We start from the raw sequence: 27,883 nt of genomic DNA, 5'->3' as shown, positions 1-27,883 counted from the left end.
TATTTTAGGTATGAGTGACAAATGTATTTCTTTTTATTGCTTTCTCTAAAGTATTTCAGAAACTGAAGTGTTTTATTTTATTCCACTGTTGGCCATAGTTTGAGCCCTACACACTCCCTTCCCTTTCACCTCAAAGGGAGCGCCTTTGTATGTAGCCACACATACATCATTAGTGTAAAGATCAGGCTGGATCTGCTCCCAAATCTTCTTCTTAGGATTCAGCTCCTTGTCAGGCTCTCCTGTTGGGAGAAGGAAAATAATACATAGCTAACATATTAACAAACTGTCGTCAGAGATTTCTAGTGAATTGTCCTAGATACAATCTCTGATCTTTAGATATGATAAGAATCTCAACATTTACTTTTAACACTTACCTTATTTTTATGACATCAGCACTTTTATACTCTTGATTGGTAAAACATCTTGTCATTTCCTTACAAATGTTAAAGGTATTATTTTTTACTCTTTTAAGAAACAGCTGTATAGCTAATTTATTCCCCAAATGATTAGAATGAAAATACAAGATACTCATTTTATCACTACATATAAAAAAAGAAAGATTTTGAACAGATGAGAGCATAATTTGATGTGTTGCATTTTTATACATGGCAGAAGCAGCCTATGCTGTACTATATGTGTCTACAAAGAAATGACTAAATTGCTGCTACAGTACTTAAAGATATCCCACAGTGCTGGAATAACTAAGTGTTAGGGTTATCTAGCTACATATGGTAACTACTCTGAATTTCATCTGCTGCCCATTCTACTTGGCGAGGTAGAAAGAGAACCAGCTGAACGAGAAAAGACGCTTGCAAACAATTTGGCTGATAAGGTGCCGATATCTAAAATAGATAAAAAACTCATACCCCTCAATACCAAAAAAACACCCCATTTTTAAAGAGTAATTGGATCCAAAAGCTAAAGAGTCTTGCACTTATACATGCTTTGAGATTAACCGTCAACTCAGATTTATTAAAAAGACTCAAAACTAACTGGAATAATGATCTCAGAAAAGTCTGAATGTAAATTTCCATTTATTATGAGACTAAAACCAGTGCATTCTCAAAAAAAAAAGGAAAAGAAAGAGGAGGGAGTGTCAATGTCTTTGTCTTCTTGCTGTAATATTGTGTTCAAGTTATTTTTGGTTGATACTTTAGGGACTAGATATTGAAATAATTGATTTAGACTAAAAAAGGAGTGGGGAGGGGTTTTAGCCATTATTCTAAATATATTACGTGGCATCTTCTAAACTTTATGGAAGCAATGGTTTTGAAGTTGGAAAATCGTTATTCAAAGCCAATTAACAATTCAAAGGTTTGAGCCCTAAATGCAATTTCTATACCACACTTACTATAACATGAAATGTAAATCTCTAGACATTGAGCACATCAAATGAACATCAAAATGTACCAGCAGACACCTTAAGCTTTAAAATGTAAAACGTATGCTGAAAAATAAAGTACGGATAAACCATGGCTCTCTCTGGGAAAAGAAAAAAAAATACAGTAAGACTAATGATCTGTTGCATACACAGTATTAACTGTTATTTCCTTTCAGATTTACTGCTACAGAAGCAGTAACTGATGTGCATAAGCAGGATGAGAATTAACAGACCTCACGTCCCCAAGTTTATCAATTATTTGATGCTGTTCAGCTTGGTCAAGCATTTTATAAATTATAAGAGTATAATTCAAACAACTGCATGGGCCACTTAAATGTTAGGTTTTTCCCTTTCACTTTAGAAAATTTTTTATATGTTATCTACATATTCATTTACTAAAGCACAAGGAGAAACTATCAATACGAAAGGAATTTTAGACTGCAATGATGTAGATATAAACACACACCAACAGCCAAACAGATTGAAAGATTAAAAAATATGGTAAAGGCGACAGCCCACTCTGGGCTGTTAGCATCTCTAAGCTAAGTCACTGAGTATCTTAAAAAAACTTCACATGACTTAACAGTAATGTCCAGATAATAACAACTGATTCAAGTGCTGAAATATTTACCTGACTTAACAATTTACATAGAAAAATAGAACTTAAAATGCACTCATCTTAAATATTTAAGTAAAAAGTAGGCAAATAACCTGAAAAGACAAACCGAGATTTTTTCTTTTTCCTCAGCGTATGCTGAATCTTAAAAGAAAAAGTTCACTTCTATTTTCATTCCACTCCAATTTAGGAAAATAAAATTTCAGATGTGTCAAGTATAAACATGATATCCTAACCAAAAGCACAAGGTTTGGGGAAGTGTTTTGATTTCCCGGTAAGCAGTGGTGATTGCGTCCTCTTAGAACCAAAAGGCAATACAGTCTTTTAATTTCTGTTTTTCCTCTTAAGAGGTCTTCCACTTTTATGAAAGAAATGTTTATTCTACATCTGCGAAGCATCCTTTCTTTACTGCTTCAAAAGACCTATTTGGAGAAACTTTCTCACATATTAGGAAGCTTCATCTGTCTCAGGAGCACTTTACTAGAGAGAAGAAACAATATGAAATGAACCTTCCTTTTAGATTATTAAAAAAAAAAATGAATTTCAACTTAGAGATTTCCTCTAAATCCTAAAGGCTAGTAAAAGCATATGCAAGTATATTACTAGGTTGACTTTGAGAATTATACATTTTTGGCTCCCTGTCTGAACTTTTCATCTCTTCATTTTTCTGTTGCATTCTGAGATAATCTACACTTAAATGATTTTGTAGCACATTAACTGGTTCTCTATTCATATCACTCTTATGTAGGTATCAAAATTAGTATTTCACTTAGGGTACAATCTCTCTGGTGCTTTATGCAATTTGAGTGTTTTATTCAATTTGTTTTATGCAAATTGAGGAATAATTAGACAGTTGTGCTTAATGTACCATCTTATGTCAATCTCAATAAACAAAAATATCACTAACAATGCTCATTTAGTGTAGTCTTACAAGTCATATATAGGAGTGATTTTAAATTTAAACATTCCAAACATAGCTTTCAGAACCATGATTCCCAAACTACAAACAGTAACTAATAAATACTTACCAGGGAAAGCATCAAAAGTAATTCTGTCCCCAGGAACAGATCCATTAGGAGGTGCCAAGATTTCTACTTTCTCTGGTGAACTTGCACACATCACCATTGCCTGAGATACTACTCCCCTCATCTTTGCAGGTTTCAGGTTACAAAGTAAAACCACCATCCGATTTTGCATCTGTGTGAAATATACATTGATGATTAAAGATGTAAAAAGATTTAGAATAATCTTATCTAGAATACATTAAGGTACATCTAATATGCTAAATATGAAATGTTCTATTTTTGTGGCTGTTTTATCCTTATCTATGTCCAAAATCTTTTATGTTGTTAAAGAAGCCTTATATCAACATGAAAAAAAAAAATTCTACAAACTGACAATGCATTATAGATCAAACAGCAGAGGCAATCATATTTCACTTAAAAATAAAGAAATGACTGAGTGAAACAGATTTGGTTTTAAATTTCATTGCTAGTTCTCATGTACTAGCAATGAGACTCATAAAGTTGATCTCCCTGTTTCCTCACAAAATGAGGGAAATGATATAAAGATGCCACAAGGATTAAATCACAACATATATATAAAACATTTAGCTTAGCAATAGCACTAAAATAAATGCATGTTTTTTTTCTCCTATATGCTTGATCACTTTCAATACTATGCAAGATTCATTTCCTAAATTAAAAAACACTGATCACTTAACAATTTAAGCTTTATGCACAGCATAACAAACAGTGACAGCTATTTCTATAATTTGTTACAGAAGTAAATAGAAATTTCTTTAAACTTCAAGAGTTGAAGTCTCAACTTTTTCCTCAATGAGCAAAAATAAGGGACACAGTTGTTTAAATTCTTTCAGTAGGTTTAAAACAAAATAACATACAAGAAGGGTCACTGCATGTGGGGAACAAGACACATTCTAGATGAAACATGGTTTTATAAATAAATGTTATATACAAATTTATCCCCCACATTCTAAGATTTAAAAAAATGAACCTAAGGTTCAAATGGAAAAGGCCCCCTTTTTGGTGATCTTCATGAATTCTTATTCTCTTCAGACATTAAATGACATTAAGATGCCACATATATGGGAATGTAATAAAAAAAAGTTACATCAAAAATGTACAAGAAAAACAACAGGGTTAGCCAGATGCAATCTGTTAAGAATCAGATGACAGCTGTAGACTTTTACCTTAGAAAAATAAACAAATGTACAAAATTTGGTATACAGTTTTAGGGAGCTAAGTGCAGTTACATTATAGACTGCTGACTAGTACTGACTTGATGGTTAGATACAGATACGTATATAAATCACTTTGCATATGGCTGTGAATGACAGCTTTTGGAAGAGAAGAACTAGTCTGTAACTTAGGAGAACAAAAAAGTTGAAGCCCCAATGAGGAGGAGTTTTTTGAATTTTAGCTGGCTCAAGATCAATTGGTTCTTTCTCCAGGGCTCCGCATGAACCTAACTTCATAAGTTGTTATGAGAGGGTCCTGGTCCTATACAAAATGAATGTTCAAAAGAAAAGGCACACACCAGTGTCGTCTATCTTTTTTCATAGATAAGAGAAATTTCTTCACTGATCTCCTTAATTCCATCTTTCTTCCCTCAACAAAGCAACCAGATGATAATATTAATATGTGAGACAGACCATATTACCCCTTAGCTCAAAAATCCTCCAGTGGCTTTCATCTCATTCAGAAAAAAAGCCAAGGTCTTTACAACGATCTGTAGGACCCTACAGCATTTGGCATCCTTATCTCTGACTTCATCTCCCATGACATTTCCCGTTATTTAGTCTGCTACAATGACACTGGCTTCCTGCTGTTCTTTGAACATCCTAGAATAACATCTGATTCAGGGCTGCCTGAAAATGCTATTCCATAAGACAGAACAATTTGTTTTCTTCATTTTCTTAGACCTTTACTTAAATACCACGTTGCTCTTCCCTGGCCACTTTTTTTCCCTAGCTTCAGTATTTTCTAGATTCTTTCCTTACTTTATTTTTTTCCTGATATCAACACACTACATATCACGGAAGTTCTGATTCTCCCATAGGGATATGAGCTTCACAAGGGATATGAGCTTCCCATAGGGATATGAGCCTTTTGTTTATTTTATTATTATTATTGGCAGTGGTGGGCCTTTGTTGTGGCACACAGGCTCTGAGCTGCGGCGTGCTACCTTTAGAGCACACAGGTTTAGTAGCTGCTACACACAGAGTTCTTTCTAGTTGCCCCATGGATGTGGGATCTTAGATCCTCAACCAGGGATCAAACCTACATCCCCTGCATTGGAAGGCAGATTCTTAACTACTGGACCACCAGAGAAGTCCCAGGGTTTTCCTTTTTTTTTTAAACAAATCTATCATTCATCTATCTACCTATCTTGCTTTCTTTCTTTCCATTCATTTGCCTATAACAGTTCCTGGCTGTGCAGATTCGCAGTAACTATCAGCATCTAGAAATAAGAATGAATTAACGTAGGGACTCGTACAAGTTCACAAAGTCAATCAGCAACAGAGTTGGCAAAGAACCGAGAGGCAGAACTATTTTAATGTTGGAGACTATGGTCTTTGCAGTATCTCTGAAGTACCATGGAGCAGAGGAAATAGGTAGATGATGCAAATTACTATAGAAGATGTCTAGAGAGAGCAAGTTAAAAATTATTAATGTCTTTGACATTGGAAATATATTTAAATATCTAAATAATAAAATTTCAAAACATGCCATTTTTAATGAATAAAGAAATACCATTAAAAAATTCAAGGTCAATCTTCACAATCCCCTCTCCTCTTTCTTCTTCCAGTATGAAAATACTTGAGTTATAAAGATAAAAAGCTTGTTTTCTTAATTGTAGATTAGTGCTTTCTGAGCTTATATAATGGTGATTTTAAAATTAAAATCAGGGAATAAAATTCTATGATGGAATAGTGATGATAAAATAACAAACTAAAAATACTTTTAAAAATTGAGAAAAAATAATACATCATTTCTTCTTTCTATGGTCATGACTTTGATCTTAATTTACAGATCTTTTGCAAGTTTTTGATAGTTCTGTGCATTTTTTGGTGGATTTATCATATTCAAATAATCAACTGAATTAATCAATATTGACTCATGTTGTGTGGTCTGATACAAAATTATAGGAAAAAACATTAAGAAAGAGGGACTGACACTGAAATACATATGTAGAAATAATTTTAGTTATATAGATTACCTGTTCAAGAGGAACATGATTCACCAGGCCACTGACCACTGTTCTTGGGGCTGTTTCTCCAACATCTACTTCTTCTACATACAAAGAATCTGCATCAGGGTGTTTTCTGGCAGTGATGATACAACCAATTCGAAGATCCAGACGGGAAACATCAACAGGCTTAGAGTCAGCACTTCCTGCTACTGGTTGCTGTTTTTTCTCCTTTTTCTCTCCTAAAAAATAGTTACAAAGGGTAAATTTCAGAAGTAAAACAAAAATACAGTATGAAAATCTCCACAGTATTGATTCTGATGAGTTTAAAAGAAAAAAAAAAAGAGGGTTTATCTTCTATCTTCATTTAAGTAACAAAAAGAATTATCCATGTCACAACATCTTGAATCCCCTCTAAGCTATTTCTCTGTTGAACTATCTATATCTCTAGTTAAAGACACAGAGTTGGTAATCTATGGCTCAAGATCAAATCCAGCCTGCTGCCTGTGAAATAGTTTTACTAAAACAAAATCATGTTCATTAATTTATATATTGTCTATGCATGCTTTGGTACTCTGGCAAAGTGGAGTAATTTTAACAGAGACTTTATTGCCTATAAATAACCCTCTACAGAAAAAATTTCCCTTTCCCTGAAACAGTGGGAAAAAAATCCTTTAAGATTTACTGTGACTCTATAAGAGTGAAAAATTCTTTAGAAAGAATATCATAAGTAGCCAACTGACAGCATGAACTATGGTCAAATATAATTTCACTGATAAAATGTGTCTCTCACCACTTAAACATACAGTACGTATACAATGAATTTCTCCATTTCTTATACTCCTCTGAAGACTTAGTAGGAGTGTAGATCTGTCTACAGAAACTACTTGAGTGGAAGAAAACATTTTATTACAATTATGTTTTCAAAATTCTACTTTTATTTACATGCTGATAATATAACTCTTACAAGCATAAGCTCACTTTAGCCATTCAGTCAAAATGCAACCTGAATACAGTTCAAATTCCTAAACTTTACATTTATCTTCTCTGGCACAAAAAAAAAGTAAGACAAAACATAAACTTATTTACCTCCTAATCTGTAAGATATAAGCCGTTATGACTTGAAAGCATTGTTTCTTAACTACTACTTTGTTTCATCTTTGGATAAATATTTACTGAGATCTAAAGCACTGAAAAAAGTAAGATGAGTGGCCCACACTAGCCAGGCACCAACAGTCTCTCATCAGACAGACAGATGTGGGCTTCCCTGGTGGCTCAGTGGAAAAGGATCCACCTGCCAATGCAGGAGACGTGGGTTTGACCCCTGCGATCCAGGAAGATTCTCCATGTGGTGACGCAGCTAAGCCTGTATGCCACAACTATTGAGCCTATGCTCTACAAGTGAGCCTGCGCCCTGGAGCCACAACTACTGAACCCACAATCTGCAACTGCTGCAGTCCTGAGTGTCCCAGGGCCCGTGCTCTGCAACAGACAAGCCACTTCAGTGAGAAGCCAGTGCACCAGAACTGGACAGCAGTGCCCACGTGCCACAACTAGAGAAAAGTCTGCACTGAAGACCAAGCATGGCCATAGATAAAATAGTGTTAAAGGAAAAAAAGATATACATAATGAACACGTGATAAACATTACAAATAAAAAGAAATACAGAAGCACAGGGAAGAGTAATTCTGTCAGAATTTCTCTGACAGAGAAATCACTCTGTCTGGAGTGGAAATAGATGATTTTGCATAAAAGACATTCACAATTTTCACAAAGATTGCTTATAAAAGAGGAGGTAGAGCTAGTTCAAAATAAATGACAAAATTTTTAGTCTCATTAGCAAATATTTAAAAAAATACCACTTTCTATGTAACATATCAGCAAAGATTTTTTAAAATAGTTAGAGATCTAATGATAAAGAAATATATATATATAATTACTACAAAAATCTTAATAGTTATCTTTGGGTAATAAACTATGTATTTATTTTAAAATACTACATATGGCAACACACTCCAGTATTCTTTACTGAAGAACCCCACAGACAAGAGGAGCCTGCCGAGCTACAGTCCATGGGGTCACAGAGAGTTGGACACATGTAAGTGACTAAACAACAATAACATACATACTACTGTAACAATATGATATAGCTATATTCATGAATTTTAAAACTTTAGTCTCTAGGCATTTGAAATACCTTTTCCAAAAATCTGCATTACACAGGTGATTGTAAATATGAAATTCCATACCAAGAACTTTGTTAGTCATCATAAAGAGACTTTAGAAATGCTTCATTAACAAATGAGTGATGCTCCTAAGTGTAGTCCAGAAAGACTGTATGGGTGCCAGAGCCCTTGCGAGAGCAGAATTCTGGAATCTGGTGACCCTGGCAGCCAACACTGATGAAACAGCCCTCTATCCCAGCACTGTCCCATACAGTAGTTGCTGACTCCATCATAGAGTTTTTAACATTTAAATTTAAAATAATTTAAAATTCAGTTCTTTAGTCATACTAGACATGTTTTTAAACATTCAGCAGCCACACATGGCTATGTCTACTGTGTCGGATAACCCAGCTATACAGAAGAGAAAGTTCTACCGAACACAGGTATTCGAGACCTAGATCTCCATTTGGTCTTGGATGCTCCCTCCTCGAATGGAAGACTTTGTTGTCTCATTTAACCACGAGGCTGACTGATCTTGCGGCCACAATACTGCATCCTCTTTGAGGCTGGACTTTTTACCAAACTTATAAAAGCAGTTGCATGAATGTTTTGTGCCTACTTAATAAAACTCATGAAAAGAATCAGTCTGACCTGCTTTCACTGTAACCACACCACCTAGTGGTGAGGTGATGTAGGAGAGGATGCACAGCACCGAGAAGCTATTCATGCTTATCAAAAGGAACTGACAAGAGTTAGGCGCTAAAATGGCTTAGATCAGTTCACCAATCCCTCAGCCCTTTCATATTTTCCAAAAAAATTTTAAAGAGTTTAAGTACCATGAGAGGCATGTGTAATGATTTATAAAAATGTATTTTTTGACATTTGGGAACATGAAGTCCAGAAAGGAATAAAGGAAAGTTAATAAATAAGGAGTCAGGTCCTTGGCTAAGAGGAGACTCTGCCTTGGGCCCGCCGGTGTAATAAACTGCACTCCACTATCTGCATTGTCCTTCTGAGTGAGTTTGTTTCCCGGAACGCGTGGCTATAACATTTGGTGCATGGGCCGGGAAACTCCTCACTTTGAGGAGACAGGTCTCATTTGAGGCCACCCCAATGCTTTGTAGCTTGAATCTCCTAGAGAGGGGAAGGCGCCTCGCCCCTCTGGAAGGATTCTGCTTCTCAACGCCCGGACCTTTCACGTCAGCAGGTAGTGGACGGCAGCAGGGGAACTGAGCGCTCAGTTGCAGGTATTGTCCCTTGATCCATCACACCAGAGCAAAGAAGGCATACCACGCTGACCCGGAGGACGCCAAGTGGACCACCCAGAAGGACCCCACCAACCCACGGGAAACCAAGATCATTCTGAGGAGGAAGAAGAAAACTAGGTCCCAGACGAGCCCTCTATAGGATGGAGCTGGGTAAACGACTCCTGCTGCTCGGCCTCACCAATGCAAGTCTGAACTTGGGAATGTGGGGCTATGCCCCTGTCAGTAATAGACAGACTCCCCTGGTGGGTATCGTCACTCCGTTATGGGGACTTTAACAACAGAAAGGAACTTTCCTCTCTCTCACCAACCATAACCTTTCTTTGCCCTCTGGTGTTAGAAGAAGCCATCAATGGGCCAGGGACATAGGGTTACATTTAACATGAACACCAGCCTTATGGAGATAACAAAGGCTTATACCTCATATATGAGAATTAAAGAGGAAAAGGGCTCCCTTACAAAAGGGGGACAGGCCTCCCGGTGCCTTGAGCAATACTACCAGGTCTGGGATGAATATTTCTGGATGACTCCTGAGAAAGGACAGTTGATTGCCCCTGCTACTATTTGCTGGGAACAAAAAGAACAGAAAGTTGGATTTGGAGACCATCCCCTAGACCCAAAAGAATTGTTATTTGTCCCCTGAACAAAGTAAACAAATCTTGGAAGTTACCTATCACCCCAATCAGTCTGCTCAGTGGCCCGGTTCCGACTGGAAATATAATCCTGGAATCCGCTGGGTAGCCCCCAATGGGACCCAGTGGCTCTGTGGGCTTAACTTATGGCCATGGTTACCAGTTGGCTGGGTGCGGCGTTGCACATTAGGATTTGCTTTCGCCCATGGCAGAATTAAGCCTAGCCTACACCAGCCTCCAGTAAACCTGCCTTATCTGCATGCAAGATGGACACGATCTGTGTTCCAATGGTATGACTATCTTGCTGCCTTGTTTATACCCTCTGTAGGGACAACGGATATCATGGTTAAGGTAGAGGCCTTAACTAATTTCATTAAACAGGCCCTCTTAGACAGTACTAAAGCCATTCAAGCTTTGAATGAAGAACAGATTCAGATGAGGAAGGCAGTAATTCAAATTAGGATGGCATTAGACATACTCACAGCAGCCCAAGGAGGGACTTTGGCGAATGCTGTGCACATCCCTGACCTGTCTGAAGATGTATCTGCTGCCTTGGAGGATATGCAAAATCAAGTGAAAGCCATGTCTAATGAACTGTTGTTATAGTAATCTTGATCATACTGCTTTGTGGGCCCTGCTTCCTACAATGCCTCGTGAATTTTGTAACCCAGAGGTTGATAGCATTCTCTCATGTGGGTGGCAGGAGGGCTAAGGTACAATATATCTCAATAAATGATGCTCGTTATGGAAACTAAGAGCATCAAGAGGGGGGAATGAAGAAGGAATTCATAGGGCCTGGACTCCATCTCAGGCCTGTCTGTGCTGATCGTGCGCGGCCACCTCTCCAGTGGACTCTGAACTCTGTGCTTAGCGCCTGTGGGAATGACAATGGAAGGATAAGACCCCCCTCTGGGCAGGGGAATCTTGAAGAAGAGAAAACAGACACTAATCACCCCTGCCTCCAGACACTATCTATCAGAATGTAAGCACAGGCTTATCGGTTATTAACTATTTGGAATGTAACTGCGGGCTTATTGATTATTGACTGTTTGAACACATAACATGTGAATGATGGGGTTATTGTAGTTGTATTTACCCTTCCTTTGTTTATGTAAGTCTCAAGGGAATTGGGGTAGTGGGTTTGGACGCGTACACATGGGGTATAAAAGATTTTCACAAATGCTGGTCGGGGTCCTTGGCTAAGAGGAGACTCTGCCTTGGGCCCGCCGGTGTAATAAACTGCACTCCACTAAAAATAAATAAATAAATAAATAAGGAGTCAGACTTATGATTAGAAAAATAGCTTTAGCAGCCAGGTAAGGACAAACTAGAAAACATGAGGCTTTAACATTAATTCAGATGAGATCACGAGAACCTGAACTACCTGGTGTCACACCGTGCTGAGTTGCTCCATTTGCGTCGGACTCTTAGTGACCCCATGGACTGTAACCCACCAGGCTCCTCTGTCCACGGGATTTGGAATACCAGAGTAGGCTGCCATCTCCTCCTGCAAGGGATCTTCCCAACCCAGGGATCAAACCTGCATCTCCTCTGTCTCCTACACTGGCAGGTGAATTCTTTACCACTGAGCTACCTGGGAAGCCTGAATTACCTGGTAGCACCTAACAAAACGCAGGCACAGAACTGGGCTCCAGATGGGTTCTGGTGGCAGGAATCACAGCCAAAGCTGATTTTCCTGTGCTTCCCTTTACCGTGCTCTGCAGATAACTGCATTATTCACAGACTGAAGGCTTGTGGCGACTCTGCATCAGGCAACTTTCCTGACACCTTTCTTTCAACAGCACTTGTCACTCTGTGTCTTAGTGTCACATTTTGGTAATCCCCAAAATATTTCAAATTTTTTCATTATTATTTTATTTGTTGTGGTGATCTATGGTCTTGAGATCTTTGATGTCACTATTGTAAATACTTTGGGGTACCACAAACCATGCCCATATAAAATGCTGAACTTAAAAATTGTGTGTGTTCTGACTGTTCGACCATCAGCCAACCCATCTGTCTCCTTCCCTTTCCTCGGGCCTAAATTAAGCCAATTAAGAACCCTACAATGAAGAAAGAGAATGCAAATATCTCATTTATAATTTCTATTTTGGTTATATGTTCAAATAATATTTTGAATGTATTAGATTACAATGTATTATTAAAATTAATTTCACTTTTTTTATATTAATGAGATTGCTCAAAAATGTTAAACTATATATACACTTCATGTTATATTTCTATTGGATAGAATTCTTAGAACATTATGGTCCAATAATACCAAAAATGAGTTTAAATGTATATGTTTTTGTTGCATAAAGGTATGACTAGGACATCAATACAAGACTCTGAAGTGTAAAAGCAACAACAAAACTTTAAAAATCTTTGTCACTAAAAAAAAAAGAACCCTACAATGGCCTTTAATAAGTGATCAAGTGAAAGGAAGAGTCACATATTCTTCACATTTAAAAGCTAGGAATGATTAAGCTTAGTGAGGCAGGCATGTTGAAACCCAACACAGGCCAAAAGCTGGATCTCTTGTGCCAAACAGCCAAGTTGTGAATGCAAAGAAAAAAGTTGTTGAAGAAAACTAAAAGTGCTACTCCAGAGAAGACATGAATGATAAGAAAGTAAAACAGTCATGTTGATAATATTTAGAAAGATTTAATGGCCTGAAGAGGAAACCAGACATAATATTCCTTTAAGCCAAAGCCTAACCCAGAGCCAAGCCTTAACTCTCTTCAATTGTGTGAAGGCTGAGAGAGATGAGAAATTTGCAAAAACAAAAGGTTAAAGCTAGCAGCGCTTGGTTCATGAGATTGAAGGGGAGAAGTTGTCTTCATAACATAAGAATTCAAGGTGAAGCAGCAAGTGCTGTAAAAGCTGCAATTAAGAAGGTCCAGTTAAGATAATTAATGAAGTGGTTACATTGAACAACAGATTTTCAAGCAGATAAAAATGGTAAGCCTTCTATCGTAAGAAGACGCCACCTAGGACTTCCATAGTTAGAGAGGAGAAGTCAATGCCTGGCTTCAAAGGACAGGCTGGCTTTCTTCTTTAGGGGCTAATGTAGCTGGTGACCTTAAGCTGAAGCCAAGGCTCAGTTACCATTCTGAAAATCCTCTGGCCCTTACGAATGACACCAAATCTATTCTGCTTGTGCTCTATAAATCGAACAACAAAGCCTGGATAACAGTACATCTGTTTACGACATTGTTTACAAAATATTTTAAGCCCACTTTTGAGAGACTTTCACCTCACAAGAATGATTTATTTCAAAATGTTACTGCTCACTGGCAATCCACCTGGTCACCCAACAGCTCTAATAAAGATGTGTAGTGAGATTAAGCTTGTTTTCATGTCTGTTAATACAACATCTATTCTACAGCCCATGGATCAAGAAATAAATTTGACTTTCAAGTCTTATTCTTAAGAAATATACTTTTTAAAGCTATAGCTGCCACATATAGTAATTCCTCTGACAGAATGATGCAAAGTAAATTGAAAACCTTCTGGAGATTATTCACCATTAGAGTTGCCATTAAGAATTCATGGAAAGAGGCCAAATATCAACATTAACAGGAGTTGGGAAGAAGTTGATTCCCACTCTCACGTATAACTTTGAGGAGATCTAGACTTCAGTGGAGGAAGAAACTGCAGATTGAGCAAGAGATCCAGAATTACAAGTGGGGCCTAAAGATGTGACTGAGTTGCTGCAATCTCATGATGAAATATTAGTGAATAAGGAATTGCTTCTAACGAATGAGCAAAGGAAGTCGTTTCTTGACATGGAACCAACTCCTAGTGAAGAGGCTGTGAAGATCGTTGAAATGTAATAAAGGATTTAGGACATTACATAAATTTGGCTGATAAAGCAGTTGGCAGGGTTTGAGAAGACTGACTCCAATTTGGGAAGAAGTTCTACTGTGGATAAAATGCTATCAAACAGAATTGTGTGCTACAGATAGTTTGTGAGGAAGATTCAACTAATACAGCAAACTTCATTGTTGTCTTATTTTAAAAAACTGCCATAGCCAGTCAACCAATAGCAACCATAAGCTTTATCAGTCAGCAGCCATCAACACTGAAAAAAGACTCTCCCCCATCAAAAAGATTATGACTTGCTAAAGGTTCAGGTGATGGTCACCATGTTTTAGCAATAAAGTATTTTTAATTAAGGTATGTACAGCTTTTTTTTTTAAGGTATACTGCTATTGACCACTTAATAGACCACATTATAGTGTAAGCATAAATTTCATATGGAAACCAAAAAATTCTTGTAACTTGCTTTCTTGTACTATCTCCTTTATTTTGATGGTCTGGAAATGAACCTGCAATATCCCTGAGATATGACTATACAGGTTTTGGTAGTCAATTACATACGAAAATTGAGGAACAGTGTTAAGGGTGACTACAAGATTTCTACTCTAGTTGTCTAAGTGGACAGTGATATACTTTCTACTTCAGTTCTTACAGATTCCTAAAACGTTAACACCCCAATGCTAGTTCAGACACTCCACTTTGACTGGAATATTGTTTTCCTATCTTCATGACTACTTTCTACCTGTGATTTCTCTGACACTCTTCTCTACAAATACATTCAAATTCAGTCATACCAAACTACATATGGTTCTCTACTTTCTGGCTTTAGTTACGCTAGTCCCTCTCCTCAAGGCATGCTCTTACCCTGCCAACCTGGTCAACCTTTACACACCCCTGAGGGCCCACCTTTAATGTTCCATTATCCTACTGTTCTTAAACTTTATTCTAATTCATAAAAGTTTGAACTCTCTTCCTGACACCATTATAAACAATGCTGACATTTGGTAAACTTATCAAGTGCCAAATAAATTTAACTATTAAAAAATACCTTTCTTTTCAGTTTTCTCTTTCATCTTCTTTTCTTCTCCTTCTCCTCCTCCTTTTACTTGCTCTTTAGCACCAGAAGATACGGTTATTGGTATAGACTGTATCTCATTTTCAGAAACTGTGGAATCAGTTTTTAGTGGAGTACCAGATGGAAATGGTATTTGTTTTACTGACAAAGAAAATGAAATAATGTCATTTATGTTAAACGAACAGAAAACTATGAAACTGTGAATCATAAACTATTTTGAAACAAATATAGTTGATATACAATATTATATGTTACAGGTGTTCAATATAGTGATTAACAATTTTAAACGTTATACTGTATTTATAGTTATTATAAAATATTGCCTATATTCCCCATGATGTATAATATATCCTTGTAGCTTATCTGATACACAAGTATTTGTACCTCTTAATCCCCAACTCCAATATTGCCCCCCCCCTTTCCCTCTCTCCAGTGGTAACCACTCTTTTGCTCCCTATGAGTCAGCTTTTTAAAATTGTATTCACTAGTTTGTTGTAATTTTTAGATTCCATCTATAATATTTGACTTTTTCTGTCTGACTTATCTCACTTGGCATAATACCCTGAGTCCACCCTTGTTGCTGCAAATGGCAAAATTTCATGCTTTTTTATGGCCGAATAGTACTCCATTGTGTGTGTGTGTGTGCGTGCGTGCGCGCATGCATACATATGCCACATCTCCTTTATTCACTCATCTACTGATGGACATTGAGGTTGCTTCCACATCTTGGCAATTGCAAACAACACCGTTGGAAAATTGGGGTGGATGTAATCCTTTCTAATTAGAGTTTGGTTTTTTGGATATACATAACTGGGAGTGAACTGCTGGGTCATATGGTAGAATATGAACTCTTCTTAAAAAAGAAAATTCAGCATATATGATTATCAAATCTCATATCTAAGACTGTTAAAAGGCTGCCAGGAAATTAAGTATATTTTAACCATAAAAGAATAAATGCATTATTCTCCTTCATTCACTAATGACTAAACTGAGAAAATTACAGATAACAAACACATAAACTAATATTTATTATGAACTTACTGTGTCCCAAACACTTTTCAAAATGCTTTATCTGAATTTACTCTTACAATTCTTATAAATACCCTAAGCAGTATCCACATTTATAGATGATCAACCTGAGCCAGAAGGTTGACCAGAGAGATTAGAAGTGCAGCTTTTAATTAAATCACAGAGATTAAAAGTGCATCTTTCTAAACTCCAATTTTGACACTTTCTGCATGATCTTAGGCAAGATCACTTATTTGCCTTTTCTAAGTTGCTATTTTCTCTTCAGTATAAGATGATAAATGCATGCCACCTTTCTCATGAGTAACCAAGCATAAAATCTAACTTAATAATACATGAAGTTAAGAAGCTGGTTCATCACATACATAGTGAATCAGGGATATAAGATTTTATACCCAGGCTGTCTGTTTCCAGAGACTACACCTCTCATGGTTTGGCAAGATGGCATGTTTTTCACTCAGGTTTTCTCTTAACCTGAGAACAATCAGTTGGAAAGATGTTTCAGTAATAGTCATTTTTATATCAGAATTAATAGACAGCAGCATTACTTGTTCATAATTTTATTTCAAAAAATGTTTTAAAGAACACTGCTCCAGCAATGTGAAAAACATATTCACTGCCTAGTAAACATGGGAGAATATAATCTTGTGAGGGATTATGATGTGGCTTATTTTCCAGCCAATATTCAAACCACTTTTCTGAGGTATTTGTAAAGTTCCTTGGAAGTTACTGCTTCATTTACTAATGAGAAGCTCCATCTATTCCTATTTTATTAATGTCATTTTATAATAATATGACTTTATCTAGACACTTTTAAAATAATTCAATAAAAACTTTCATTTCATTTACAACATATCAGGTGAAATGATAATTATCTGCCGATTTGGATAACTTAAAAAACAGTATTTGATTTCAGGCAAATTACATCTCTAAGCTTCAATGTATAAAACAAGAATATCTGTGTACATAAGATTTTAAGGATAAAATACATAACGTATATGAACCACTTGGTAGTGCCTGGCATACAGCAAAACTTAATAAATGTTAACTAAATACTATCATGGCTTATTTTCAACAACTATTCAATAGGGAACAGTGACGACTGAGTTTAACGGGGAATCAGTGATGATCACAGTAGAGACTAAAAGTGCAGCTCTCTAAACTCCAATTTTGGCACTTCTTGCATTACCATAGGCAAGATCATATATCTGCCTTTTCTAAGTCTGTATTTTCTCTTCAATGAAAGAGGATAAATGCATGAGAAGGGCAGCTGTGAGGATGAGATGAGTAATCAAACATAAAACTCAACTTAATAAAGAATGTAATAGTTATTGTTATGAATCAACCTATCATTTCTATAATTAATCACCTCCATTTTGAATTTCTGCCTTAATTAGCTCTTGTTTCAATCCTTCAATTTCCTTCTTCAATTTAGCATTTTCCACTCGAAGTTTCTTCTCTTCTCTCAAAGTTGCCTGCAAAACTGGGATCAAGAACCACCAGTTAAGATATAGCTGTGTTTTTTAAAAGGTTTCTTATGAATACTACTTGATAAAAGCATAGCCAGTATAAACAAAGCTAGAACCATGTTTCACCAGTTCCTTTGTATGAGTTTAATATTTATTAAAACAACATGATATTTAAAAGAGAAAGGGAGAAAATCTGTGAAGTAAAAACAACAGAAGAGGTTTTATCAATCATTTTCCTAGCTTTTATGAAAATGCTATGACAATGTAAGAACCTCATTCAGTGTTAGTAACAGATTAACTGAATGATAAATATCAGATATATTAAACTTTTTTCAAAAGTCTAAGATCTAATAATGATACCAAACAATAAAAAATTGTTCTCATTTCTTCCTTTTTAATCAGTATCTTGTGAAAGGAAATGAAAACTCTTTAATTTCTAATGTCTCAAAAGTAGAGCTGGTGAAACATTAAATGAAATGATTTGCCCAACATAGTGTGTTAAACGTGAGCAACAGGATATACAAAATATAAAAGACAAGTATTCTCAGGGGGGTTGGCACCGCTCTCTAGGTGGGACTTTGAAAATCTGTAAGGGAATTTTTGGCTGTCACGAATAATGGGAGCCAGTACTGGCATTTGGAGGGCAGAGGTCAGGAATTTTAGATGTTCTGCAATAGGTTAAATACTCCTGTGAAATGAAGAACTGTCTCACATCCTGCAGGGTTTTGCAGTGACACTGTACAGATGCACAGGTGAAACCCTGTTTATTATTTGAGCCTAATTTCTAGTTATTTTTTACATTTAAACATTTTTAAACATTTTCATTACACTCTGAGTTTCTAGGAATCAAGAATCATGCAAATCAAGAGTGGACTGTACTTTGTTTTGTTCAAGAATTCTACTAAAGAAACATCACTCATCATTTTGAGTAAGTCAAAAACATGACTCAAAGCTGATTTTGGTATCTGAGTTGCCAACACAAAGGCACACTATTATATCAATCTGTACTACGCCTGCTGCATTTTTGCTGATTCCCTGTATGCAAATCCCACAGCATGTGATTTTCTAGTGTCAACCAGTATAGTCCTGCCCATGTATTTACTTACATATAATATTTATTATGACTACTCTCCATAAATTACTTCCTTTTTAATTCTCTTCTATATTACATACATCTCTATAACCTCTTCATCTTTCTAATGGAAAGAAATATTAAGAATTTTAAAAAATAGTAAGAAAAATCCTTTTTAAATTTTAAGAAAAACAGTAAGAAAAAGTATTTATAAAATATTATAAAAATAAATAAAACAGTATTTAAAAAGAATAAAAATTTGATAAAGGGAAAAATTTTTAGATAGTAAATGTAGGATTCTGTAAGTCATTCAGTTTTATGTAGCAGAGAAAAGCATTTATTTAAATAAGTGATGGTAAAAGATTTTGGAATTTTCATAGCATTACCACTGGCTATTCAGAAATAAAATATACAAAAAACAACCTAAATTCTGGAAGCAGAAATTTAGATTTGATATTTTTTTGAATACATCATAGCAATTTCGAGGTAAAACGTAAGCACTGGAAAAACTATAAAAGTCAGTTCAGAAAATACCCGAAAAGAGAACAATGTGAAAGTAAAGATTTTCTTTTACATGAAGTTAAAGGAGATATTTGAGTTTCTATTTGATTTTACCCAGCTTTCTTCATTTTTAGTGTCTAGCTCTATACCAACTTATTTTAAATATTAATTTTTCTTTATTAGTCTTGAATTAATACCTTGTTTTCTCTAAATATTACGTGTTCACCATACACCAATTCTAACTTATCTTAATCCCAGAATATTTGTTCACTCACAATTGCAATATTAAAAGAATACAGAAGTCATCATCAAGACTGTGAAGTAATACTGTATCTGGTAAACATACTTTTTTTGCTGTCACTATATGAATTCATTTTAAGTATCTCCCAGAAAACTTAAATTTTCAAATTTTCTTACTTGCTTTCTCCTTAAGAAGAGCAACTTGTTGCTTAAGATATTCAATAATTTGATCTGCTTCTGCACCCTTCTGCTCCAATCTCTTCAGAACAGCATCACTGGTTGCCATTTTTGCCAAGAAACGGCAGAAATTCCTAAATGAAAAAATGAAAGAGATACATTATACTGCAGAATGAGTAAGTTTATTGTACAGGACACCATGAACAAGCAGTCTGAAAGGAAAAACATTTTCTACTGCAATAGAACCATATATTAGAAAAACAAATCAATTAAGAGGCAGAAATGTTAACAGATTAATTCCTCACTCTGACTGGAGAAGAAAATCAATTTTTTCCCAAAAGCAGAAAATATGATATTTAATCATATTTCAGGTTGGAAAGTTTTAAAGCTTATGTCACTTTAAGACAGGAACACTAAGAGACAAACTAATAACAACCTTAACTAAGAGATAACTGAATACTATACCTGAGTTCCAAAGTAAAGACAATTACTGAATTTCTTCTTTATATGTTTCTTTTTTATATTTCTTATATTTTTATATTTCTTCTTTATGTTTCTTTCATATATATATCTTTCATTGGATATTTCTACTGTCTATTCAATTATGTACAAACTTACATGTAAGGAAGAACATGTAAATTAGGAAAGACAATATTAAAGGAAAAAGATCAATAATTAGGAAAATATCAATATTAATCATATACACACTGAGATATAATGTCAGTGTATATTATATATATATATAGAGAGAGAGAATTCTATGTACATAGACACTGACACTATATATAGAATTCTATATATTATAAAATTCTGTATGATAGAATACATTTTAATATAATATCTATTATATACACATACACTGACATGACATATATAGAATGCTGTATATTATATAATTCGATTTTCTTTTGTAGAATAGAATTTTAATTTTATAATAATTCATAGAAATTAGAAGACATCCTATCAGTATGCAGATAATGCATATATAAGCAAAATTCTGAGATTAATTCATCATGTTCAAAAGTTCAAACCTTTGAAGCCAAATTCATAAAATTTATACTGCCAAATATTAAGACAGTCACAATGACAAAAAGTTAATCATTAACAATATTAAAAATTGCTTTTTACCTAATTTAACATCAGTTTACAGTTCAAAGAATGACATAAACATTGTTGAAATAGTTCTAATTTTAAATAAATGATACACATTCAGTGGTGAAATTTTTTTATTAAAAAACTGTTTAATAGTGGACAAATAATATAAGATTGTTTTAAATTTCAAATTATTAGGCAAAGAATACTGAGATTTTTTTTATAAAAAGAAAACCAACCCTCAAAAATCTTTATGCTGACAGTGACAATGTATGATATAGAAGCAGTTTTAAAAACCCTATAAAAATAAAGTTGCTGGTAACAAAGAAAATATAAATGGGGCAAAGGTGGTTAATCTGGAAAAGCCACAGTAAACTGGTCTAATAGCTTAGAAAAATAGAGGGAAAAAAATGTACAAGAGTGAAAATGAAGATATAACTTCTTAAATTCTGCCAATTTTTTTTAACCAAAAGTGAATACGCAATAACCCTGTTACTGTTCCTCAAATGTCTGCAAAGCCAGAATTTTAAGAGAAAAATACACAGACACATGATGAAATTTTAAAGTTAAAAAGTTATGTTTTTTTGAACTTTTAGGATCCCAATTACAGCATTCTTTTAGTTTGACATCTATTTCAGTTTAACATAAGTAATAACCAAATATTACATATTTCAATAGGTGAAAACAGCTATCGCTAACGAAACAATGATTTGATTTGGCGTAAGTTATTTGGTGTAAGTTGTAACTTTTGCTTCCATACCAATGAAAAATTTGATGAGTGATACTAAGATAAATGTGAAATTAGTGATACACATTAGAAAAAACCCTAGTAAACTTATCTTAACAGATATGAAATAAATAGATTTAAGTGTAAAACAGTTCTCATAAATTGAACAGTAGGTCCACAAAGTCATCTCATAAATACATCAAGTTGCTTAGAAAACCAAATATGAAACATGTGCCCTAACTTACAAAACACAGCTTCAAAACTTAGACTAAAAATAATTCACAAAATACAGGTAATAAATCCTAGTCTACAAGCAAAAATGATCTATAATTTTACTGAAATAAATCTATGAACTACCTGGAAAACATAGTTATAATAATGAGTTAAGTAAAATATAACTTTTGTGATACATAATGAAGCACAGGCTAAGTTTAGGAAAAGAGAATGCTATGTTTCAAAACACAGAAACACAAATAAGTTAAACATATAAATAGATGTACACATAAGAGGAAACAATGAGATAAAGGGAGATGAATGAATAATCCTCAAAATCTTTGTTGTCTAATGGTGAGAAGTTAGGATATATAAAGTGAAAAGACGAGCCATTCCAGGGAAACCAATATATTATTATCACAAACTGAAAACAGGAAAAAAATTACAGCTAGTTAAGACAAGTTGATAATTCATTTGGTGGAAAATGTTTTAACATCAGCTTTAAACATATCTATAAGCAAACTATTTTATAAGTAAACTTTAAACATTTTTATAAGAAAGTTTTTCCTCAATAAAATGTATGTATCTCTCACTCAAATACAAACAGATAAAACACGATCCAACTTTTCTTATAAATACTGCAGGACACTAATATACTATCCATATAAAGATAACATATATATGTTAATTTAGTTAATATATTATAAACATAAGTATAATTTATATCCTTAGCCATAAGTGTAAAAATACTTGCTTAGATTAAGGTCTAGTTTTAAATTGGTAAAAAGCAGAACTTGGAAACATAAACTACCTGAAACATTCAATAAAAATGAATTCTCTAACTACTAAGTGGATAAACAAAACAGGAGAAATAAGAAAGAAAAAAGAAAACAGTAAGAGACAGAAATGTTACTGGAAAACACTTATGTGAGCCATGAAATCTTAAAATACTTAGAATACAGAAGGATCCTATTCAACCATTCATACATAAAATAATTGTGGATGAAGCCATCTCGATTTTCTTCAGGTACTGGTCAAAGAAGCGACTGGCTACCCACTCCAGGATTCTTGCCTGGAGAATGGACAGAGGAGTCTGGTGGGCTACAGCTCATGGGGTTGCAAAGCGTCAAACACCACTGAGCAATGAACACGTCCACTTTCCACTTTCATGTTCAGGGCAACAGTGCTAGCTTAACAACATCACTGCTTTAAGTTCAGACAGATGTTTTATCATTCAACCCGGTGCTCATCTCACTGCCGTGTGACGACTGCTCCACAGTATTCCATTTTACACTGAGTATCCACTGGATTTCAAAATTTGAGGCCTGCTTAGTCTCCTCAGAGTTTTTAATATGCTAATACATATAGGATTTCTCACAGATGATAAAGTTAATAATAGGTAACTTCTGCAGAGCATTTATTGTGGGCTGGCTAAATGCTTTACACAGATCAGCCACAAATACAGTGATTATCTCCATTATATATAGAAGAAAAATAGACTTAAAATTAATTTGCCTCAGGTCATGTGGCTAGTTAGTAAATGAGGATTAAAACTTAGGTCTGATTCTGGAGTTAGCTCTTTTAATGCCCAAGCTATAATTTCAATAAAGGATATGATTATGAAGCACTTCCCAAAGTATTTAGCCATGGAATACTAACCAACGACAAGCTATTAAAATTTACTTGAACAAGTATTTTCTACAACAGTTTGGGAATGCTGACTTACTCTATGCCAAAATTAAAAAAAAAGAAAAGATTATGTGATTAAAATAGATATAATACTTAACTGCATGCACAGTAATTACAAATCTAAAACATTTACAGAGAAGAAAACAGTATACCCAGTATGTTAACTGTATTTGGATAGTAAGAGTCAAAGTTTTTTTCCCTTTTCCTCTACTAAATTTTAAAAAATAAGTTTTTATGATAAAAAGCTTTGAAAAGTATTAGCTAAGTTACTCTGCCCTTTCACATTATTTTTTTCAACATAACCACCATATTTCATCAAACCTAAAATGCTGCTGTAAGATGTCACTAATCATAAAATCAGGTGAAGCTGGTTTTATGAAATACATGAACTTAGATTTTATCTTAATCATTAAAACACATACAAAAAAGATTATTTCTGAGATTCCTGTTTTTAAGCTTTTTTTTTTTAACTGGACCAATTTTTTTTAAAAAAATTTTTTATTGAATTTGTTACAATACTGCCTGTGTTTTATGTTTTTTTTTTTTTTTTTGGCCACGAGGCTTTTGGGATCATAGCTCTCTGACTAGGGATCAAACTCACACTCTCTGCATTGGAAGGCGAGGCCTTAACCACTGGACCGTGAAGGAAGTCCCTGAGAGTCCTATTATTTCTAAACGGCTTCCCTTTACTTCAGCAACCTCTTTAGTAGTCTTCCCACTCTGATTTTACATTGCCAGTATTTTAAAAATTAACAAATCTTCTACCCCAATCTCTCAATGTTAGGAACCAAACAATCAAACAATTGCTTTGAAATGGAAGTTTTAACTGCAGATTTTCATTTTTACTTTATAGTATAAACAATTCCACAAAAATTTGGAAGTGATTCTCTATTTCTCAAAATATCTGATTTGGCTGTTTCAGAATTGCAATTAGCTAAAAATTTATATTCTCCTTAGACACTCTAAGTATTGTATCTCATCAAATATAAGATGCCGTCAATTGTAAAATGGCTCCAGTAATTAAGGAAAAAACCATAGCTGATTTAACTGATCTAACGCTCTCTTACATTTAGTCACATCCTGTATTATGTACTGAAATATCTGCTTTGAATTTACTGCTTTTGGCTTTCAAGTATGTGATCAGGGAATGAATTCAAATTTCAGCTCTGCCATACATTCCCTAGCTGTGACTTTATTACTGAAGTATAGCTGATTTACAATGTTGTGTTAGTTAAAGGTGCACAGCAAAGTAATTCAGATATACACAGACACACACACTCACACGTTCTTTTCTAGATTTTTTTCCCATATAGGTTGTTACAAAATACTGAGCATAGTTCCCTGCTATACAGTAGGCCCATGTTACTTAACCCATTTTATATAAAGTAGTGAAAGTTACTCCCAAATTCCTAATTTACAGCCCCCTGCCCCATCTTTCCCTTTTGGTAACTGTAAGTTTGCTTTCTACATCTATGAGTCTGTTTCTATTTGGCAAATAAGTTCATTTTTAGATTCTACATATAAGTGATATCGTATAATATTTGTCATTCTCTCTCTGACTTAACTTCACTTAGCATGATAATCTCTAGGTTCATCCATGGGGCTGCACATGGCATTATTTCATTCTTTTTTATGGCTGAGTAGTATTTCATTGTGCGTGTGTGTGTGTGTGTGTGTGTGTGTATGTGTGCATGCGCACACGTGTGTTTCTATACATACCATATCTTCTTTATCCATTCATCTCTTTGATGGACATTTAAGTTGCTTCCACTTCTTGGAATAAATAATGCTTAGGTAAACACTGGGGTGCGTGTATCTTTTCGAATTACAGTTTTCTTCAGCTATCTTCCCAGGACTGGGATTGCAGGATCATATGGTAGGTCTAATTTTAGTTTTTTAAAGAATCTCCATGCTGTTATTCACAGTGGCTGCACCAATTTACATTCCCACCAACAGTGCAGGAGGGTTTCCTTTCCTCCACAGCCTCTACAGCAACGGTAATTTATAGATTTTTTTGATGATGGCCATTCTGACTGATGTAAGGTGATAACTCACTATAGTTTTGATTTGCATTTCTCTAATAATTAGTGACGTTGAGCATTTTTCATGTGCCTTTTGGCTACCTGTATGTCTGCTTTGGAGAAATGTCTATTAGATATTCTGCCCATTTTTTGATTGGGTTGCAAGGTGAGCACCACAATAGTCCAGTTAACATCCTTTACCATACATAGTTACAATTTTTTTTCTTATGATGAGAACCATCAAGATTCAGTCTCCTATTTTCTAACATGCAAAATTATTATTAACCATAGTCACTATGGTGTACATTACATCCCTGTGACAATCATTTCACAAGTGGAAATTTGTATTTATTCTTGATTGTTTTTCTTTACTCACCAGAGACTTCTTCCCCTTTACGAATGAGGACACAGGGGATGCTGTAGGGCGTAAGGGATGGCTATGAGAATATGGCTAAGAGAAGACAGTCCATGTATTTCAAACACTATGGCCATTAACACAGAAAAGCTTTTTGTCCAGTGATATGTACATAAAATTTTAAAAGGGATATGTCTTGGTTTCCCAAGACCCTCTACCAAACAAGGTCATCTTTTATCTGGTCAGATTTTTCCCTATAGGATTTAACCAAACCTTTACCTTATAGGTGCACTCACCACTATTTTTTTTTCCATTTCTAATCCAAAAATACAGTTAATAATAGTAGCCACTATTTTAATGGGCCTGGCATATTACATACACTGTCACTTAATCTTTACAACCGTGTGACACAATATTTCCAGTTTATAGATAAACTCAGAGAAATTATGTGACTTGTCTAAAACCATTCAAATATCAAACAGTAAAGCCATGATTTTAACTTATGTTTGATACTCCTAACCTCACACTAGGAGTCATTTTAAAGTGCTCCCCAAACAAAATTTAAAAAGATTAACTCATCATCCATTAAAATTCTTGCATAACTAAATTATGAGGACTGAAAATCTCACTAGCCATTTCTTACCACCCCTAGTTAAGCCACCATCATATCTCCCCAGAATCTGTGCACAGGTCTCCTACCTGGTCTTTCACCCTATTCTCTCCAGTCTATTCTGTACAGCAGCCAGAGAGGTCCTTTCAAAAAGGCAGTCAGGATATAACACTTCACTGCTCAAAACCCTTCAATGACCTAGATGCCCTTCAAAATCCTTCATGACCTGTTCCTGCTCGCTGATTCTTTCTCTAGCTTTAACTCCTTCACTCAACTCTGACCTACAGTCTTCCTTGCTGTTCAGGCGAGTTTCTGCCTGACGGCTTTTGCAGTGTTTGATCCCTCAGCCTGACTCCACTACCACAAAATACGGTTGGTGTTCAGTCACTAAATCCCATCTGACTCTTCGTGACCCTATGGACTCTAGCCCGTCAGGCTTCTCTGTCCATGGGGATTTTCAGGCAAGAATACCGGAATAATTTGCCATTTCCTTTTCCAAGTGAGCTTTCTGGACCAGGGATTGAATCTGTGTATCCTGCATTGGCAGATGGATTCTTTACAATTGAACCACTAGAGAAGCCCGCCCCCCGCCCCCCCAACTAGTCTTACAATTAACTCTCTTGTTTCTGTCACCTCTACTTGAGAGTGACCTTTTCAGTGAGACCTTCACTGGCCACACTAAAATTTCAAGCCATATCCCCCTTCCCTGCTTTACAACTTTTCTTTTCAGCACTCATTACGGCCTAAGACACGGTCATGTTTTAAACTTTGTTTAAGAAATGTCTTCCTCAATTAAACATGAACTACGGGAGAAAGGAATTTTTATCTGTTTTACCCAGTCTTTTTTACCAACGCCTAAAACGGTGCCTGGAACACGGTGGACCTGTGCAAAGAGCGAATTCCTATCACTGCACCCAGTGATCTCTCTCACACACAAAAGTAAACATGTTTGCGCATATACTTTTTCCACTAACATCCTTTCCCTCGGCCCCGCGTCCCGTTTTTCAAACTTGGCTCCTTCAAGAGGTCCCAAGCTCGTCCATGTTTCCTCAGGCCTAGATCAGCGCTGCTGTGCGGGGCCTTCCCACTAGTACCCGCAGGCCAGGTCCTATCCCCCGAAGGCCAGTAAGGGAACGAGCACTCCTACGATAGTAATCCGCCCTCCCCGGGACCCTCTGCGGACAACACTCACATGTATTGGTGGACTGATGCGCCTCAGCAGCTTCGGCCGGGAGCAGGTAAGGAGCGCCTCCGCCTCACGGAGGCAGTGAGAAAGGACCCAATAAGGTGTCCTCGTTAAACGCCCGAGCGGTCTACAGAGTCCACTCCAAATTCTCTGTCCCCCGCTTTCCTGTGCGCAGCCACACCACATTCCCTGTCGTCCATTCCCTCAGTAAATAACGCCAATCATCCTGCACCTCTTCCTCGGTCTCTACATTTTCTCGCCAGGTTGGGCAAGAAGCAAGATGCCAGACGCCGGGGTCTTTCCTTAGAATTCCGTCGCAGAATCTGTGATGTCAGAG

The 27,883-nt window shown here is 35.6% G+C and overlaps 1 protein-coding gene across 2 annotated transcripts; it reads right to left on the bottom strand.

Annotated features, from left to right (window-relative positions):
• Positions 1 to 27,851, bottom strand: AIMP1 (aminoacyl tRNA synthetase complex interacting multifunctional protein 1). 2 transcript variants are annotated; one of them, XM_043438218.1, is made up of 8 exons: positions 27,553 to 27,781; positions 25,772 to 25,812; positions 19,654 to 19,787; positions 17,564 to 17,677; positions 15,142 to 15,309; positions 6,240 to 6,451; positions 3,026 to 3,194; positions 1 to 239 (listed from the first exon to the last, which is right to left on the bottom strand). In XM_043438218.1, the coding sequence occupies exons 3-8, from the start codon at positions 19,760 to 19,762 to the stop codon at positions 73 to 75; spliced, it is 939 nt and encodes a 312-aa protein (XP_043294153.1). In that variant the 5' UTR covers positions 19,763 to 19,787; positions 25,772 to 25,812; positions 27,553 to 27,781; the 3' UTR covers positions 1 to 72. The 2 variants fall into 2 exon arrangements, with proteins under 2 accessions (XP_043294153.1, XP_043294152.1); XM_043438217.1 differs by lacking the exon at positions 25,772 to 25,812 and having other exon boundaries at positions 27,553 to 27,851.
• Positions 27,852 to 27,883: the final 32 nt, after the last annotated feature.

Source organism: Cervus canadensis, chromosome 19 (assembly GCF_019320065.1).
Source record: "Cervus canadensis isolate Bull #8, Minnesota chromosome 19, ASM1932006v1, whole genome shotgun sequence".
In the NCBI taxonomy this organism is placed as follows: domain Eukaryota; kingdom Metazoa; phylum Chordata; class Mammalia; order Artiodactyla; family Cervidae; genus Cervus; species Cervus canadensis.
This window is presented reverse-complemented; position numbering and strand designations above follow the sequence as displayed.